Source organism: Oreochromis aureus, linkage group 3 (assembly GCF_013358895.1).
Source record: "Oreochromis aureus strain Israel breed Guangdong linkage group 3, ZZ_aureus, whole genome shotgun sequence".
Lineage (NCBI taxonomy): Eukaryota > Metazoa > Chordata > Actinopteri > Cichliformes > Cichlidae > Oreochromis > Oreochromis aureus.
This window is the reverse complement of record NC_052944.1, coordinates 8275016-8293578: the sequence shown is the minus strand read 5'-3', so window position 1 is coordinate 8293578 and position 18563 is coordinate 8275016. Positions and strand designations below refer to the sequence as shown.

At 39.1% G+C, this 18563-nt stretch overlaps 1 protein-coding gene across 6 annotated transcripts in view; it reads left to right on the top strand.

Moving 5' to 3' along the window:
- The window catches only part of sorcs2 (sortilin-related VPS10 domain containing receptor 2), a 377677-nt gene that overhangs the window by 68814 nt on the left and 290300 nt on the right, over positions 1–18563 (top strand). For all 6 annotated transcript variants that reach the window (XM_039609304.1, XM_039609303.1, XM_039609302.1 and 3 more), the window contains exon 2: positions 15616–15683. In XM_039609304.1, the coding sequence (XP_039465238.1) occupies positions 15616–15683 (68 nt within the window). The remainder of the gene's footprint in view (positions 1–15615; positions 15684–18563) is intronic.

Sequence of the window (18563 nt, the reverse complement as noted above, 5' to 3'; positions counted from 1 at the left end):
AGACTTGGCCTGTGAACAAAGGTTTGCAAGGCCTCAAAGCTCTTTCAGCTACTGCTGAAGGTCCCTGTTTTCATAGAGGTTTGACAGACAGCATGGCTCAGCCATGTGTCAGAGTACATTTTTACCTCTCAATGGGTGAAGCAGCAAGGGTGTTTCTACTTGTTTAGACTTTAACACTTGCTCTGACCTCATTCTATAGCTGGGTGGCCATGGCCTGAATTGGAAAATACAAAAAAAAGATGGAACAATGAGAAAGAACAGTAAGTAAGAGAAGAGCAAGGAAAACCTAAAACATGTGAGTGAATTTCAGCTGTCTGAACAGTTTAGTAAAGTGCTTACAGTAGCAGAAAGAGCTTCGGACCTTGTTTGCGTGTACTGGTGCACAAAGTACGTGTACTACTACACTTGTGTGCTGCTGTAATGTATATATTAGAAGCTGCACCCACATCACTCTCCATTCCTCCTTCTCCTTTGAGGCTAAATGAAGTGTGACAGGACATTGAAGTAGGACCAGAACTCTGGGTCTTCCCCTTGGGGAGATGATGGAGATGAAGGGGGACTGGAGAGGATGAATGGAAAGTGTGTGTGTGTGTGTGTGTGTGTGTGTGTGTGTGTGTGTGTGTGTGTGTGTGTGTGTGTGTGTCAAAGTGACAGAAAGTTCTGATAGCATGCGACAGCAGCCAGGGTGTGGGGTTGTGGCTAAACATGGCCTCTTTTAAGACTCTTTTAACGATGGAGGTGAGCCTCTTCAAGAAGCATCCTAAATGCCAAAGAGTGAGTGAGGCTGCAGAGACAAAACCTCACAGGTGTTTTTTGTGGGTGTTTTTTCTTATTCCAAGAAGACTGTAAGAATACAGGGTGCCTTCTGCTATTTCAGATTGTGAGTATAATTCATAATGTGTATGGAAAACAAAACTGGTGACATATTCAGACATCCCTTTCTTTTTTTGTCTTGGTACACAATATGTAGCCACTATTGAATTTTCTGCTGATAATGAAAAGTGTGTTTGTTTCCAGAATAGCTAATGGCAGTAGCTGTCACCACATTACCTATTCCCCCAATTTTATTTTACTGTTGTTGTTGTAAACTGTGTGTAATGCCCTGTGAAAGTCCCAGACTGCTCTTCCATGTGATTAGAGAGCTCACAAATCCACAAACTTTTTCCTGACTTTAAAAGACCTCTGTTCCTCTGTTCTGTCTCTTACTAAAAACCAAGCCACAGCATTTTTTCCAAAGTAAGCACTTTCATGGTTGTGTCAAAGCTACCCTCAAATCTTTACATAATAAAAAATGAAATTTAAAAAAGACAGCAGCCTTTTAAATGATTGTCTGTATTGTACTGTGTATAAAATATGTGTTTATGAGGTTTTTTAAATCATTGCCGAAAGTTAAGAAGCATCTGTAAGGTAGAGTTACAGGTCGGCAGAATGAAAGAAATAATTCATTATTGTACTGTTTTAACCCCAGCTAAACCTAATTAATGTCCCTGCCATCGGTGATGATGGAGTGAAAGAGAGGGAGACAGAGAGAGAGGGAGAGAGACTGGATGATCTCACTGAGGTCAGTGTTGAGACGTCATGTCTTGCTTCAGCTGAAGAGTAATGAAGCTTCATGGCCAAAAAGCACCAAACTCAATTAGTCATGTTAATGCGCTGTTTGGTTGCACAAAGCATGTTGGTCCTAATGTATTTACATAGCCCTTGTCATGGCCCCGGGCCTTTGACCCAGTGTTTATGCCTTTACCTTTTCAAGTTCTGTTTATTATTAGATATCTTCAATTTGATTCTTAGTGTGATTATTGTTAATATTTCCACTTAATGTTTGCTCAGTGTTTTCAGTCTCATATAATACATTTGCTCAGCGTTCCTGTTTTCTCCTTCTGTCATGCTGCTATGTTTAGTTTAGTTCTGTTTCCCTGTTTAAATATTACTGCTTGCTTCCTGTTTAACTCTGGTGCCAAAATAAAACATTTTTTTTTCAGGTATTTATGCCAATAATCAATTACTTCAATTCTATACAAAATAAAAAAATTCACATAAATTAAAAGGATTTCAAATTGTATAAAAGCAGCAAGTAGGTATAGCTGTATTGGCATTGCCATAAACACTATTTAAACTTCCAGTGTTACTGCTGTTACTACACTCACATACTGGTACAGCTACCAGATGTGGCAGGGATCCACGTTTACTGTCTTCATCTCATAATTCAGTCAAATCTGGACAAAATCCCCCATTACTGAAATTCATCCTTCGTGCCAATAGTATATATAATCAACTACTAAACATTAATAAATCCAATTAGAAATTCTAGAAAAAAGCACTCCTTATGAGCAGAAATGGCCTTGTGATACATCCATGACATCCCTTTTCTTAATTGTTTATCCAGTTCAGAATCATGGATCTCTCTAATGAGAGATCTCAGGTGAAACAGGGCTCACTGATGGGCAGTCATTTGTTGGGTCTTCAGGGGAAAGAGATGACAGGAAAAGGAGCATAGAGACATGAAACTCAGTATAGAATAGTGGCATATGCACACAAGGGTGTTTGAAGGTGTGCATAATGAGAAATCTCCTACTATCCTATATCTAGTAACAGAACTATTGGACTGCCCAGACTAAACTGATCCATTCCTAACTATACAGCTAGGAAAACTTCAAAGCTTAATCTTACAAGTAGAGGGGGTGTTTATCTCCTGAAACCAAATGGGAACTGATTACACAAGAGAAGCACTCAGTCTACTTTTGAAAGGATCATACTTCTGAGGTAGTATGGTACGATAGGCCTTCAAGATGGGACCTGAACATTTGGGACTTAACGGGGATAAGGAAGAGAAGCTAATATGGGAGAAATATGATCTCTCTTCCTAGTTCCTGTTAGTACTCTTCCTGTGGGATTTTGGATCAACTGAAATCTTTTCAAGGAGAAAATTCGAATAACCAGACTAGAAAAACATATATATATATATATATATATATATATATATATATATATATATATATGTTTAGATGATCTGGTACCTACTGCACATTTACCTCTTCGAATATTGGCTTTACCTTATTGTGTAGTGCGTTGATACTGGTAGCACATTTTCCACCACACAGCAAACAGCAAGCTTTGCCTTGGAGTGGCAGCTTTCGCTGAACTAAAAGTGAGTTGTTGCACCAGCATCACTCTTCTCATATGGGTTTGCTACCAGTGTTGTGGAGCTGTACTTGGTTTGCAGCTGCTCCTTCACAATATGAAGTAGGGCTTCTTAGTGGCTGACATCACCCCAGCAGAAAATATTGTTGATACCACCATGAGAGTAAAATGTGTGGACCAATAGCTGTAGACAATGCTGTCTGCCTTTTTTAAATATAGCAGTGCGGTTGTGTTTAGCTTAATTTAACGATTAAAACCATCAGCAGAGATTATTAAAACTGGAGCAGTCGGACTACATAAAAAGAAAAGGGAGGCTTGTAGGCGGGAGCTCAAAGCAGCAACTCCACCCCAAGTCACTTCTGCACACACTCTGGCTCCAAAAATGCAAGACTGCAGCCCCCACAAGTGGGAAAATTTGGCTTCATTTCTATACAGCGGGATTATACAGTCACTGGTGTAAACATTTCTAATCTTGCTTGATGACTTTAACAAGCAAACAAGCTGTAGACTTGTAAACTTATTTGAATCATCTGAATGTCTGTTAATCTGAACATTATTATAATTTTTCACTAGAACTGTTGTCAAGAGCCAAATAACAACTGACTGATATTCCACAGATGTTGCATTAAACAACTCTGTGTGGAATCATTTCCTGTCAGATGGTTCACACTACACATGTGTAGAATGTAGTGAAAAAAATAGTATTTTAAATGTGACTATATGGTTGCTACTTGTATCACTATTGTAATAATAGTGAAATATAAGCCCTGTGTTACATCTATACCTCCACTGATATCTTTGCTTCTGCTCTACCTCTAGTAATGCATGCTAAATGTAATTAGCATACTCCCATATTGATTTGGGTGACTTGCATCAAATGCTTGGCAAAAACCTTGTGACCAGTTTGGAGAAAGTCTGGGTTTAGACGCTTACAGTTAACTCTGATTATTTTTCAGTTCAGGCAAGATTTGTTTCTTTTTAAACTGTGCTTTTTCTCAGCCAACTGTTTATGTTGATAAGCTATTTCTATTCAGTTTTGTAATTTCCATAATATATCCCTCTGGGTTTGACTGGTGGTACGGTAATAACCCTGTTCATTTCCAGGGGAGTAAACACTGGCCTATGAAATAACATTAACGGTACCTAATGACAAGGTGGAAAAATGTCGCAGTAAAGGCCTGCAGCCTCCTCAAGAATCAGCAGAACTGTAAACATGCTAAATAACATCCAAGTTACAAATTGCTGCCATTTCTGTAAGCTCATTTACACATGAAGGTTTACGCAAATCACTCAGGATAAACTGTGCTTGAACCCCAGTAGCTGGGAACAGGGAAAACACTATGTATAATAATGTACATGGATTAATAATGTATCTCCTTCATGTAATTAGAGTAGCTCCAAGAATACATTTGCTCGAATTAGGCCCTGAAAGTATTTCCACTGTGTTTAATGTTGCATTCAATACGAGTTCCACAATGCACCGCTAACCCAGATCAACTTTAACTGTCATTAAAAAAACAATCTCAGGCAACAGTCAATCGTTAATAGCTTAATTTGTTAATGATTGGGGGTTTTAGGCTGATGACTTCAGTGTTGGATACAAGATGTGCTTACTTGTATAAAGCGAAGCAAAGGAGTGGAACAAAAGAGCTGGTAATGGGTGTGTATGACACAGCAAAAACAACTGCCAAAAAGCAACACGAAGAACGCAGGAGGATGGGGCGAGAGAGAGGGACAGGGTTTGGGATTATGATAATACTGAAGTGACATCTGTTCAGCTGTGCCAAGCAGCTGTATCAGCTGAAAGGGAAGAAGCTCGAGTCAGGATGGGAGCCTCTGTTGATCCCACCATGACAGCAAAGGTAGCCAGGGTAGACACAAAGAACACACAGCTGCAGACAAATATAGGCTGAAAGGTTAAGTATTAAAATATACGGCCCCAAAAGCTGTGCTTTTGAATCCATCCCTCAAAAAAATTATAATTTTTTTGTTAGATTTTGTTGACCACAAATTACATTATGTACGTCAGTAAAAACATTTTAGTATAAAAGATCTTGATATGTTAAGTGATTTCTCAATGTTTTTAAAGAGTATTTATTTTTGTGCCCTGTAACATTTGATAAGATAACATTAGCAGTCTCATTCTCTCAGAAAGTAAGGTTAGCTTAATAACCTTAAGCACTCGACTGGATTACCGTAATGCACTTTATGCAGGGATCAGTGCTTCATACATTGCTCATCTACATAGAGAACAAAATGCTGCAGCTCGTCTTTCGTCGAAAGTTTGAGCGCATTTCCCCTATTGTAGCTTCACTTCACTGGCTGCCCATTCCTTTTAAGATTCATTTTTAAATTCTTTTATTTGCTTTTAAAGCTCTCCATGGCCTAGCCCCATCTTATTTCTCTGAGCCGCCTACCTGCTCTCTCAGGTCAGCTGATCAGCTGTTCCTGAATGTACCCAGGACTGAGCGTAAACATAGAGGAGAAACTGTGGAACGATCTGCCTTTAGAGATTGGACAGGCCTCTTCTCTGACTGTTTCACTGTGGCCTTTGACACGTTGTGAGATGTTGGTTTTAGTTTTAGTTTTATTTTAGTTGTTTTAGTTGATTCTATGCTGTTTTATCTTGTTTTTTAATTTAGGGCTGTTTTAATTTTTATGTATTATGTGTTTTATTTTTTGCTGTTTTGCTTTATTCTATTGTTTTTAACTTATTTACTGTACAGCACTTTGGCCCTGTGCTTTATAAATAAAGTTGGATTGGATAAGAAGAGTGAGTTCAACTAACTTATTACTTATTATAAGTAACATATAGTTAATATCAAAAACGTTATTAAAAGAGCGCTAGTTTAATTGAAATTAAATACAATCTTAGTTTACATTAAATAAACTCAGAAAATGTTGCTATGATTAAACGAGATTTTGAGCATTTTTGACTTTATTATTTTTTAAGAGACAGATCTGGTTTTGGAGACATGACTTTCCTTAAACTGTATAGTTACAGGACAGGAACTGGTTGTATTAATGTTTAAACAACACAACTGGACATTAATACCAATGGGGAGTCATTAACCACTAGATTATTCCCACTCATACCGAGAAAACTCTCAACTCAAGGCTTCATAAAGAAACATCACAAACATGTTGGGGCTTCTTTCAGATGGAACACCACCAGTTTCTCTTTCTGCAATACTCTCCACGAAAGAGAAAAATCACAGATCATCGCTATTTCTATATTCAAAGGCACTTGCATGTCAGGTGAATATGATGGTAATGTACTGTTAATACTGAAGGAACATTTTACCCCAAGTTTGTGATTATTTGGTCCACTTCGTGTTAGTCAGAAAGATTGTTATTCATTTATTTTATATGGATTTCTGAGGCTTCCAGTGTTTGCAGCAGAACACTTATTATATTGTAGAAGCTGCTAATAGAAAATTGATTTCTCATTTTGTGCCCTATCTGGCAATCTATCTGAACAATGCTTGCTTCACACCAATATTGTGGGATAAAACTGTGTTTGCTACATCATTTGCTCTTTTGGTTCTGAAAAGTCTGATTCAAAGTTTGGCAAGAAGAAGCTGCAATTGTGAGCATGTAACAGCTGCAGAAGGGAAGAAAGTGAAGTCTAGAGAACTGGTGTGAGGGAAAAAAACACAATTAATTTCTCCTACTTGTAGCTGTTAAGTGCTTTTGTATTTTAGCAGTTTGAGCAGATTTTGCAAAACTCTGTCTTCTTTTGGATTGATTTCTAAATGTTCTATAATTAATGTTGTTTGTTTACAAAATAAAAAGAAAAATTGAAAAATATTTGGAAGAATTTGCTTGCAATAACAAATCCAAGAAATAAAATCCCAATCTAGTCTTGCTATAAATCAGTTTTTTATTTATGTTAGATCCCATCTATGTTCCTATCATATACATGCAAACACACGCTAATGTACTTATTTACAGTACCAATCAGAACAATGGGCAAACACCATGTGACCAGAGTGATACTATTTTCAGTTGATAGAGCTAAATAGGTGAATAATATTAAAGTCTTTGCCATATGAATTTGACAAACTGTCTGGCATAGAAAAGCTGTAATCATGTTTCAGAATCCATATTTTAAAGGCTATGTTTGACCGTTGTGTAATATTGCAGGCACTGGAATCAGATGAGATATTTTAACAGCACAACTTTCAAACTCTCTTGCACTGCGCAGCTGCTGGACATTTACTCAAAGGATACCGAAAGGGCATGAGACTATTGTACACAAACACCTACTTGTGACGCTGCAGTCTGAATCTAAATACAGAAATAAAGAAAGGACCTTTTTCATGCTGGATCAGATTAGAGAAAACAGAAGACATAAAAGGTGTTAATACTTATTTGGTAGTTAGTAAGGATGGGAACTGATAAAAAATACCTAATACCTAAATAGTATTAGCAGCATAAAGCAGTTATTCCTGTCCAGGAGTCTGTGCTGCACTGTCTCATCCTTTTCTACAGTAAAACAAATAAAAGTAATCCATATCTATGCTGCAGACTGTGCCACTATTTTCCTTTTCCTGCACACAAACTGAAATCAGCTGTGGTGGAAGCAATGGGCGAGCAGACTAACGGTTCCAAGGAGTTGAACTACTGGGAATTTAGGAATTTTCTACAAGAACCGGTTCTCTATTCCCATCCTTAGTAGTTAGTAAAAGCCTGAGAACATGTCCACCTTCTTGTTTCTTTGCTTGCCTTAGAGATTGACAGTACACAGCTAGATAAGGCCAGTTGGTTTTACCTTTCAGGACAGGGGCTGACTACCTAGGGACAAGTTAAGCTAGGTTCTTGGTCCCAATCACATCGTCCCCAGTAACCTGTTCAAATTGTTGAACAGATTTTAGGGCCAGAAAGCTCATCTCAGTCCCTCAGCTTCATCACTTACTGTCACCATTAGAGCCCTCAGACAACCAATGACAGTGTCCTATTTTATTTCTAATGCCTCTTTAGCTTTTCTTCCCTGTGCTATCCATTGTGAGTCTGTTCCCTTTCTCTTCATCTTGTTGTTCTCTGACTCTAAATCTTGTCTTTTCTTGCTTCATGTGATGCCCTTTTTCCTACTTACCCATTCTCAACAGTTTTCCCTTTTCAGCTCTTTTCTTTGTCTTTTGGTTTTGTGCCATTTTCTTTTATCTTCCCTTCACCCACTATATCCTATACTTCTCTTATCGCTTCTTCTCCCACCCCCGCTACTTTCTGTCTCAGTCCCAAAGGCCTTGGGCTCCCAACAGTGGATTATCACACATCTAAGGAACTGAGCTCACTCTGTGCTGTTAGCTCCAATTAGTTGTGGGATAGCACAGTCAGTCAATCTTTTAGGTTCTTAACTGGCAACATTATTTTCACAATTCCATGTGCAGAAATATTTATTTGAATGGACAAATAATTGTTGTTCGGGAATATATTTTTAAAATGTGTCTTGATGATACCCTCTTGAGATTGCAGTGGAATTACAGTAATATGTGTTACCAAAGATAGCCACTGTTGTGCGTGCACCCCATAATTTAAAAGAATGGGGGCAGGATGCGCACGTGCATTTGTGTGAACATCGCCAACCCTAAACTGTTCCAGTCTCTTCCTTGGATAACAGGCTGCCAATTTGATCAGAGCCCAATTATAGCAATTGTTCAAATATGGAAGAACAGAGGAAGCTTGAAAAGAAGAAGAAAACTGCAGAGACTTAAGCAAGACTAGAGATCAAAAAGGGAAGATGGAAACCACAAAAAAATAGACATCAAAGAGGAGAAGAAATTGCCAAATGATGGGTGAACAGGTAGAAAGAGAAAGTAAAGTGGTGAAAAGATTTTGATTCCAAAAGATATATACAAATGACTCTCAGATCTAACATGAAGCAAATCAAGGACAAGTTCGACTGAGTTTGCTATTATTTTACAGAGTCAAAACCCTAACCTTTGTTAGTAAGATTCAGGAAACGTGGTCTCTGAAAGAAAAGAGAACTGAGAAACACTAGTAAGTTTTTCAGAAGTGTCACTTTGAGTGCATTTTGAAACTCTATAGACAGTGAATTAAAAAAGTACTGGAGCTGCTTCCTGTGTTATACACGTATTAGCAAATGCATCTGTATAATTCCACAACTAAAAATCAAGTGACAAAGTAAATGCCATGCCCTTTTCATTTTGCAGTGTCCAGAATATTTCTGTTAAACTGGAGCTCTTTGTAAAGTTTTCTTCTCTGCTTCAGTAGATGCTTTTCTTAAAATGCCTTTTTCACATTTTAATAGTAGAGGTGGTCCATTACTGTGATTTCTGAAACATGACCAATAATTATAAAGGAGTTGAAGAATAAGAGACAAATTCACAAACCTCTTTAACCATTCAAAACATTTCACATAGCGTATGTAGAGGAGACGAGAATAACAACATCAAATTAGTTCCACGACTGTCTCCCATGGTTCATCTGGCCTCCAGATGCGCTTCCACTCCACCTGAGTGGGCCAAGTTGTTAGAGTAAAATCAGCAAAAGTCTTTTGTGTGGACAGAGCACAAGGAAAGCAGAAGCAAAGGTCCATGTAATTGCCCTCCCCTCTTCTCCTCCACCTGAGCCGATTAATGAATGGAGGCAATCTCAAACTACTTTTAAAATGGTAACGAGTGAGGGGGGCACTGGCTGGCCTCAGATAAAAAGTGTGGTCAAGGTCTAAGTCAAAAACAGTTTCTGCCTGATGTACCCACTCACTCCTATTAGTTCTGCTGAATATCAAGGGCCTAATGGGCAAGTATTTGGATGAATGAAGCACTTTATCCTATAGAAGAGCATGTTCGTGTCTCGACATGCATGGAGAGGATATGGTACAGCCAATGAAATGTCCTACTTAATTTTTGACCTGAGTGTGAAAGTAGGTTGTCAAACTGACTTTCACTTATAGGGTCTTTTCCCTGAAATTACCAACAGAATAACAGAACTATCCAGAGTTATAAGGACGCTTGCATTCTTTGTCTCTGTTATTATGGCAGAGAGGCTGGCAACACTTTGCCAGTATATAGAAGTGCATCTCAGAACATCTGAGTGATTAGCTAGATAACAGTCTATTACAAAGGCCTCAGTCTGTGAATTTATTTCCCAAATTTCTTTGGGAATTGCCAGGATATTGTTGTTAAGCTACAATGTTATTTGCTAGTGCTGAAGTACAGAACAGCAATGTTATGTGTTAACTGCCACAGTAGAATTAATCTCTTGTTAATATACAAGTCTAAGCTTATTAAGTCACAGTCTAGCTGGCATTTGTCCTTTATTGGATAAATTAAGGATTAGGGTTTGGGCTAAGATTAGGGTTTTCTTTGCCAGGGTATTATAATGAGCTAGTCCAGTCCTGATTGACCTGTGCTTGAACATTGGGTCCAGATGCTTTGGAAGACTTTTTTTTCTAGAATAGTGGGGAATCATTTCATCTCTCTAACATTCGCCTTGAATGTTATTCAGAATCATCCAAGAATTTGGAAAATGTAGAGTGTGTAACTACAATATCCCTGCTTCAGACTCAACTGCATCCCTGTAACTCTGTCATAATGATTAGGTCATCCTGTTTGATTCTCCACTTTACTACTAACCCCCACGAAATTTAAGTGAAGTTAACATATTATGCATCTGTGTATGTGTGTGTGTGTGGAGTGTTTTAAAATATGAGTTCCTCCCTTTTATTCCAGACTGTGATGAATTGTTTATGCGTGTGGTCTGTTTCTGGAAAATGTGAAGCGCCCCGAAGGGATGAGGTGGGGGGGTGTCGCACACTTAGACGGAGCACTTGTATTTCACTGTTTTCACTTTAAAAATGAATGAGTGCATTCTTTCTCCTGAGCTCCAGAGTCTGTCTTTCTTTATTTCCCTCAGTCCTTTTTTGCCTTAAACATTTTCTCCCACTGTGTCCTCAATAGCTGATTGATAACACTCTACTGTCACACAGTGATGGGAATGTCGCATGGACAAACACCAGCTGTCAAGCTGGAGTTCACGGTCAGCTCGGCTATGAGCTTGACTCTCAATGGGGTCTCTTGTAGCTCTTGTTTTGCATGGAGTCATCCCGGGGTCTTGACCACCCTGTTGACTTTTTCCCAATAAAGGCTATTATCTCATTGTCTGCTAGCTTACAAACAAAAAACCACACAGACTGTCTGTAGTGGATGACTGTAGTTCTGGTATTACAAAATGGTTACAAGAGTGGAATGCTTCTTTCAGTACAAGGTTGCAGAGGTCATCCCAAACTTCCTTGGAATTAATTATGGAATTAAGTAGAGGATGCAGAGGCGTGTTTCTGTCATTACTCATGAAGAAAATAGGCTCCCAGCTCACTTTAGCTTGACATGTTTTCTAATACTTGTTGATTCTTACAATGATTCTGTGATTTATTTGAATAGAATTACAACTGGCAGGCATTGTGCTGTATTTTCTAAAAAGACAAGAGGATTTTTTTCATACTGCTCTGGTTGGATTCTTAGCCCTTGCCAATTTTGCCCTTTAGTCCAATGCGCTGCATCTGCCAAGTGTAGTCATAGTCAACATACTGCTACATACACTAGAGGCAATACAAGCATCTGGCTCCTGTGTTGTTCTGCAGTTTTGTCAATGTGGCTAGCAACGCTACTGCCAAATAAACGCTCTCTCTGCCTCCTGCCAGTAGTCATTTATAGCCAAATACATCCTTGCCCTGTCCACTTCATCCCCAAAGAAAAATCATTTTCCAATTGAACAGAATGTGGGCCTTGAGGACTGACACTACATGGGGATCGAGAAACGGAATATTTTGTTGGCATGGCCATGTGGATGAATGATGAAAACCGAAGACTAACAGGTCTGATGTTAAGATAGATTTTTCTTTTCATTTCTCCTTTTCATGCACATGACAGAGGATGGAATTGATGTGCGCCACACTTAGAAAGCTATAATTATAGATGTATAATGTAGACAGGGCTTACTCGGAAGCCGCAGGCAAAATGTATTTTGTGTGTGAGCAAGGATCCAAAAGGCTGTAGAGGTATGCGTTTTCATGAGGATCTGCTTTTCCAACTTAGCTCTGGGAGATGATGTCTGTTCTGCATGTATTGACAGAATATGCTGCAACGCCTGGCTGAACCACGAAACCAGTTCATGTGCTTTTATGTATTGTTAAGCTGTTAAGCTGGAGATATACTGTACTATATCTTCAGTAATTTAAATCAAGAGTGATAGTGACATGATAAGAGACGATATAAAATAAAGCATAGGTAAAAGTAACTCTCTGTATGGTGCCCACAAACATGACTGCTGCCTCTTAGGATGTGTATCCATGACAACTTAGATTCTGGGCCGGGCTTTCAGCTTCATTCTCAGCAATCTAATGAACAACATAAAAAAGTTAATCAATATTACAATAAAAACCAAGGCTTGAGCTGGAGGCTTGAACGTGAATGATTAAAAAAAAGCAAGAGTGGCTTGGGGAGCAAAAGTACTAAGTGTACTGCCTGATAGATCTAATCCTTGTGTCAAGGGACTTTCTGCCTGCATAGTAAGAGTGTGAAGCTTTGCACCAGTGTCTCATTAGGACAAGGACAGCTGTGCAGAGGCGGACAGCCTGTTTCCAGAGACACCGCTTGAGTCACAGTAGGCCAACGAGCAATTGGAGAACACTTGCTACATGCTGTGTGACTCAGAGGGCCACACGAATGCTCAGTCAGATATAGATGCTGCTCCCTCATCAGGGAAGAAAGTTTTTGCGAAAGTCAGAAAGCAGCTTGGGCATTGACACCGAAGCTGCTACCAGGGTTGTTATCAGTCCCAGGAAGCAGCCTGCAGCTCAAGGAGATGTCCTCTGTTCCAGTTTTCTGGAATCCATCAACATCTTTGGAAGCCAAGCCCCACCGGGGTTGAGAGTCCTGAGTTTGGGGTGCTTTGAGCCAAGCACCTCAAGATTCCATTGAGAGGATCTCATGGCAGTCTGCATTGTGGAAATTGGTCTAGAACACTCAAAGCTCATTCTGTATCTCCCCAGCTGTGGAGCTCCACTTTAACCAACCAAACAAAACTCTTTGAAGACACAGTTTTACACCTGCCATGCTTCAGAGGAAGGACTTGCAGAAATTGCAGTGTTTCTTTTTTATTAACCATAGCCTAAATGCTAGAGGTTCCTGACAGAAGAGGGCATTATGAAAGCTCTGGGCATTACTTTGTGCTAGAGGGTATTTTATGAGGCTAAATGTTCTGACAGGGATGAAAATATATTTGATAAAATGGTTGGCCTGCAGCCAGGCATCTTATTAAGTCAGCCAAGCAAGACAGTACTGCTTTCATCCTATCTGACTAAGACGCTTGCCTCCTGTACTTGCTTCATTTTTTTTAGAGGCCACCCAGTCTTTTCACTCATTTGTTTTTTAAAAATTCAAGGACATGCAGCCTGAAAATAAAACCCAAAATTATGTACAGTCACCACAGAAAATATGGTGATACAGACTGTGCTTTCTTTCTACATTAAGATGTATCAGGAAAGTCTGTGTCGTACAGTTTGCAGCTTGATTCTCTGAGAGCAGCCACATTCATGAATTGCTGTTGGCAGCTGACTGTGGGTCGGACCCCTTGGCCAATCAAGTCCCCTCTGCCTAAGGACACGCTTGGGATTTTCACTTGCTCCTAGAAATGTAAGCCAGCCTGTCAATCACAACTCCAGGCCCCCCTGTGATCCCTGACCCACTGGTACTCTTGCCATGGCAACACAAATCCCAGTAGACTTTGATGTCAAGAACAGGAGTTCTCAAAAATATGAAAGACAAGCGTCTCTGATCCAGTGCAGACACACATGGATTATGCCCCGGATCAAGATGTCTTGGTCATATGAATAATATATTAATTGATATTATATATATTATATATATATATATATACGTATATATATATGTTTTGTTTTTGTTTTTTATGGGAAATATCAGAACCATAGTATACCTGTCCCCGAACCCCAACATACATTTATATTCACCTAAAAATAAACATTTCATCTTTAAATCATCCCCCCCAAAAATCTGCTTCAGCTAATTCATACTTGCACAAAGGAGGGGAAAAGAAAAGCTCTGTATTTGCTCTCTTTGGAAGCAAAGTAGCAAACAATGCTATTATTTGTTCAGGGTAATAGTTTCTCCAAGCAGCTTCAAGCAGAACTCAGCATAAAAATCAGCAGCAGTGCAGATGGAGTTCCCCTGGGGTTGCATATGCTTGAAATAAGGAATATGAGAGATTAGTTTCAATAGTGGCCAGTCATTTGCCACATTTATGCAAGTGTATTGACTGACCAGCGGTGCTTTCAAATATAACTATGGAAATAATAACACCCCCTCAAAGTGTGTTTGATCATCAATACAAATGTGACAAAAATAAATAGAATTTAATTGAATTACATTTATGCAAATGAATTGCATGCTGTGTGGTTAAATATTTGTATGTTGAAGGTATTTCCTCTCTGTGGTCAATACTCAAAATATAAGTAATGTATTGCACAAATTACACAAAAAACTTTTCTTAATAGTAATGCAATACGTTACTCAATTACTCCCAGGAGAAAGTAATTTGTTTTACACATTACTCATTGCTTTACATTTGCGTTTCTCCATAACATGATCATTGTCTCATAATTACCATTTAACAACACAAACCTAAAGGCTACAATCCCTAGTTACCCTGCTAGGGTATCAAATGCACTATTCTTATTTTGTTAATGTAGAAGTTACCTGTTGGGTCAAAGATATTATGATGCCACTTGCCACAAACCTGCCACCTGCAGCCTGAAATACAACTGTGCCTCTCTCTCTCTCCCTCTTTCTCTGACAAGTTATAAATGAGTGTGAGGAAAAGTAAACAAATGACAGCTGTGCTTAGAGGCCTGGTTCTGCATTGCTTTGATGTAAAAAATGATGTATGTCACTGGTGTCAGAATAATCCCATGTATAACCATGCAATCAAAACCATGTGTAACCACAGTCTGCATGAAGGTATCGATGTTAGCATTCAAGAAACAAAGACTGCAGGTGAAAGCACTGCTAAGGTTGGCCACTCTGCTAGCTAATGCTAACTAATGTGATATGGGGTGTGGTTGCTGTTTGCAGTGTTAAAGGTTGCGGAAAGTGATCTATATTGATTATAGATGGGTGTGATTAATAGTTTTATATAGCTTTAACCTAATCTGTTTGATTATGCTCAGATCAGATTTTTTCCCCTTTAAACAGCTAGTTTATTAGTCACGACAACCATTCTTAGTACAAAACAAACTAGAATTTCCACCAAAAGTCCACCTTAGTGACTTGAAGTAGTGCAGGTAAAGCCTCGCTTTGTCATCATGTTGAGGTTATGGGTAGCTGCTTGTAAATCTAATCTCAGCTATCTAAAACTAAAGCTCTAATTTCACTAACTAAAGAATTCTTTAAATAACTGTCTAAATGTATCTCTCTCCACCATGTCTTTTTGCAGGTCATCCTTATCCTAACCAAGTACTACCACGCTGACTCCACCAAGGTCCTGGAAAGCTCACTGTGGAGGTAAGCTGATCGTTTAGACATCATGTTTGCTCTTGCTGGATGTCTTTATGTCATGTCTGGCCCCACTGTCGTGCAGACCTTTCATCAGCAAATCGCTTCCCTTGAACAGGAAGGTCAGCACTGGTCTAGTTATCTCTCCGCTGTGCCTCTTCAAGGAGACAAGGGTGAGACAAGGGTGAAACAGAGCGCTAGGGCGGACAAAACATCAGCAGGCAGCTACAACTAAAGTGGTGGACCGGAGAGTGGCGCTGTGAGGCCAGAGCGGGCATCTGTTTGGGCAGATAGCATATCAGCATGGCACAGGGCAGGATGGCTGGCAACAGCAGTGCCAGGGAAAGGGGTCAAGTCTGGCTGGCAGTGCTTCCTCTATTTAGCAGAGCACTTGCCCACCAAAAACCCTTCTCACTTCTCTCACATTTGAATAGTGGAAAATAAAATGTATCCATTCCACACCACTTGACAACAAGTACATCTTGTTTGCAGACATATATTCCCATAGAGTATTAACCTTGGACTAAATTTACTTCCTCTCCCACAGCTTTGTGAGTGTTTAAATGGAACTGAGCCTGACCTTGTAGATAACGGGGTAGAGGGATTTAATTATATTCAAATTTCCTAATAAAAACTTAGAACATAGACAAAATATTAGCTAAAATTAGACATCTAGAAGATATTCATATAGAGCAAAATCTGTCTGATGGTTGTACTTAATTCATGCCATTCACCTCACCGAGGACTCCATGACTTCAAAGCTTCAGCCTCTCATTAACTCTGACTGTTTGTCTCCCCGGAGGACTGATATGAATAATGTACATATTTTTCCCTTCCCCTGTTGATGTTTTAATTGTTGCACTGTATGAATAATGCTGGGGACTCTCTACTGGACAGCTCATTCAAGAAAAAAAAATCCTCCAAATCACTGCCAGTTTAGATCCAGTTCACACTGAATTTAGAGAGAGGAGAAGCTGGCCTCCTGCCTGCTGCCATCACTGTCCAAAAACAGGAATTTCCATGAAATTAGCAGGATCCATACAGCTATCTGACCGTGTCTTGTTAGGCATTATCTGTGGGGTGTAACTCAAATCCTTTGTAGCTGTTAGTTTGGGATGGTGCATAGACAACCACATTTCTACGGCCTATAGGCTTTGAAGTCCCAAGGCTGTAGGATCAAATGAGAAAGATGGGGGAGGATGAATGGGTTTGCCGTCTTACCCTGTCAGGTGGTGTTCATCTAGAAGCCAGGTTTCACACAGGGGTAAAGTTAACAACAGTGAGAGGAGAAAAGAGTTTCCAGGATAGATGAGTTAATGAACTGAGGTTGTATTATCGCCTGAGTGCTATAGGCTTTTCTTGTGACTATAAGCAAAATATGCTGGTACCTAGTGGAACACTTTCACTTAATATTTATGACTGACCCAACAATCTTGGATACAAATTAGTCAGTATGATTCATTTCTACTCTTAAAAAAAGGACCAAAGTTAGCATTAAGATTCTGCTGCATTTACTAGTAACAGCGATTAATTGTTCTATGATGGCCTTGAATTCTTGACCCCAACACTTCACACACTAACCATTTTCATTTAGGAATAACCGTTTGACTATCAGAAACAGCAGTTTAACAAAATGACCTAAACTCAAGCACTGCTTACTGGCTTTTTGAGATGCTTTTAATTGGATTTGGGGGGACAGCTGACAAAAATCAAGAATGACATCCACATTCAATCCTGTTGCACAGAAAGGCAGACATTTTAATTATGGAGATGCCTCGTGTGATGGAACTTGAAGTCAAGTCTTTGATTTTGAAAGTGGTTTGACACTGGACACAAAGCTAGATTTGTGCCCATTGTATTCAACTTGCTACTGTTTTTGTTACTGTTTGGTTCACTTTAGTCACCAAAACTATTTGCTTAGGTTTATATCAGAGTGACAAGGCATTGTGTGACAGACCTGGGACTTGTTCTCCAGGTAACCAAAGCGATGTATAAGATGCCTGAATTGTTATATTGCCTTAATTTGTGCTTGCATAATGACAGTAAAGAGCTTTGAATCTTGAATTGAAAACATATGTTCAAATGTTTCTGTGAGACTAGACTGGTACACTGAATGCTAAAGATCATCCGTGAGTAACCGTGACTTACCAAAACAAAGGCATAAACATGTCGTGATGTGGTTACCTTGAAGGAAACATGGGAAAGACCTCTAAGCCATTGGCTAACTGTGCACATTGAGCTGCCTTGCAGTTTTTCTCCAACAGTCAAGACTGTGTTCTTTTAATCAAACAGATAAACAAGTGGTAATCTTGTAGTTTTAAAAAATCCTTATTTTTCTTTGTCTTATTCTTTATATTCATCTTTATATTTATTCTGGAAGACACCGAAGGATTTCTACATGTCTGTCTTTCATTTTGGTATGACTGGCTCAAGGACCCATGGTATAACATGGCTGATAAAAGAGCTCCAAACATCTTGACTCATGAGAATGGCTCTTTGTGAAGGGAGAAGGGAAAAGTGGCAACATACCTGAATCTTTTCTAAGTAATTTATACTTGTCTTTCCACAAGTCCACGTGTTAAAATAGAATATTTACTTGTACAAAGATTACTCAGATTCATCCGTGTAAGGCAACGCAAATACCTCTTGGCAACAGGTTGTATTTCCCTGATTCATTGTCTTTTCATTTTGTTTAGGCCTCGGCCAATAATTGCTTATGTATCAGCAGTAATGTCATTATATTTCCATTTGCTAGAGTTGCAGTCAGAGTTTTGTACTACTCTGGGTTAGGTGTTTTAGCTCTAAGCAACTAAGGTCTAAATGTGATGTCTGAACATGTGTTTTGAATGTCCACCTTCAAGCCTATAGATAAAACCAGTTTTCTTTGTC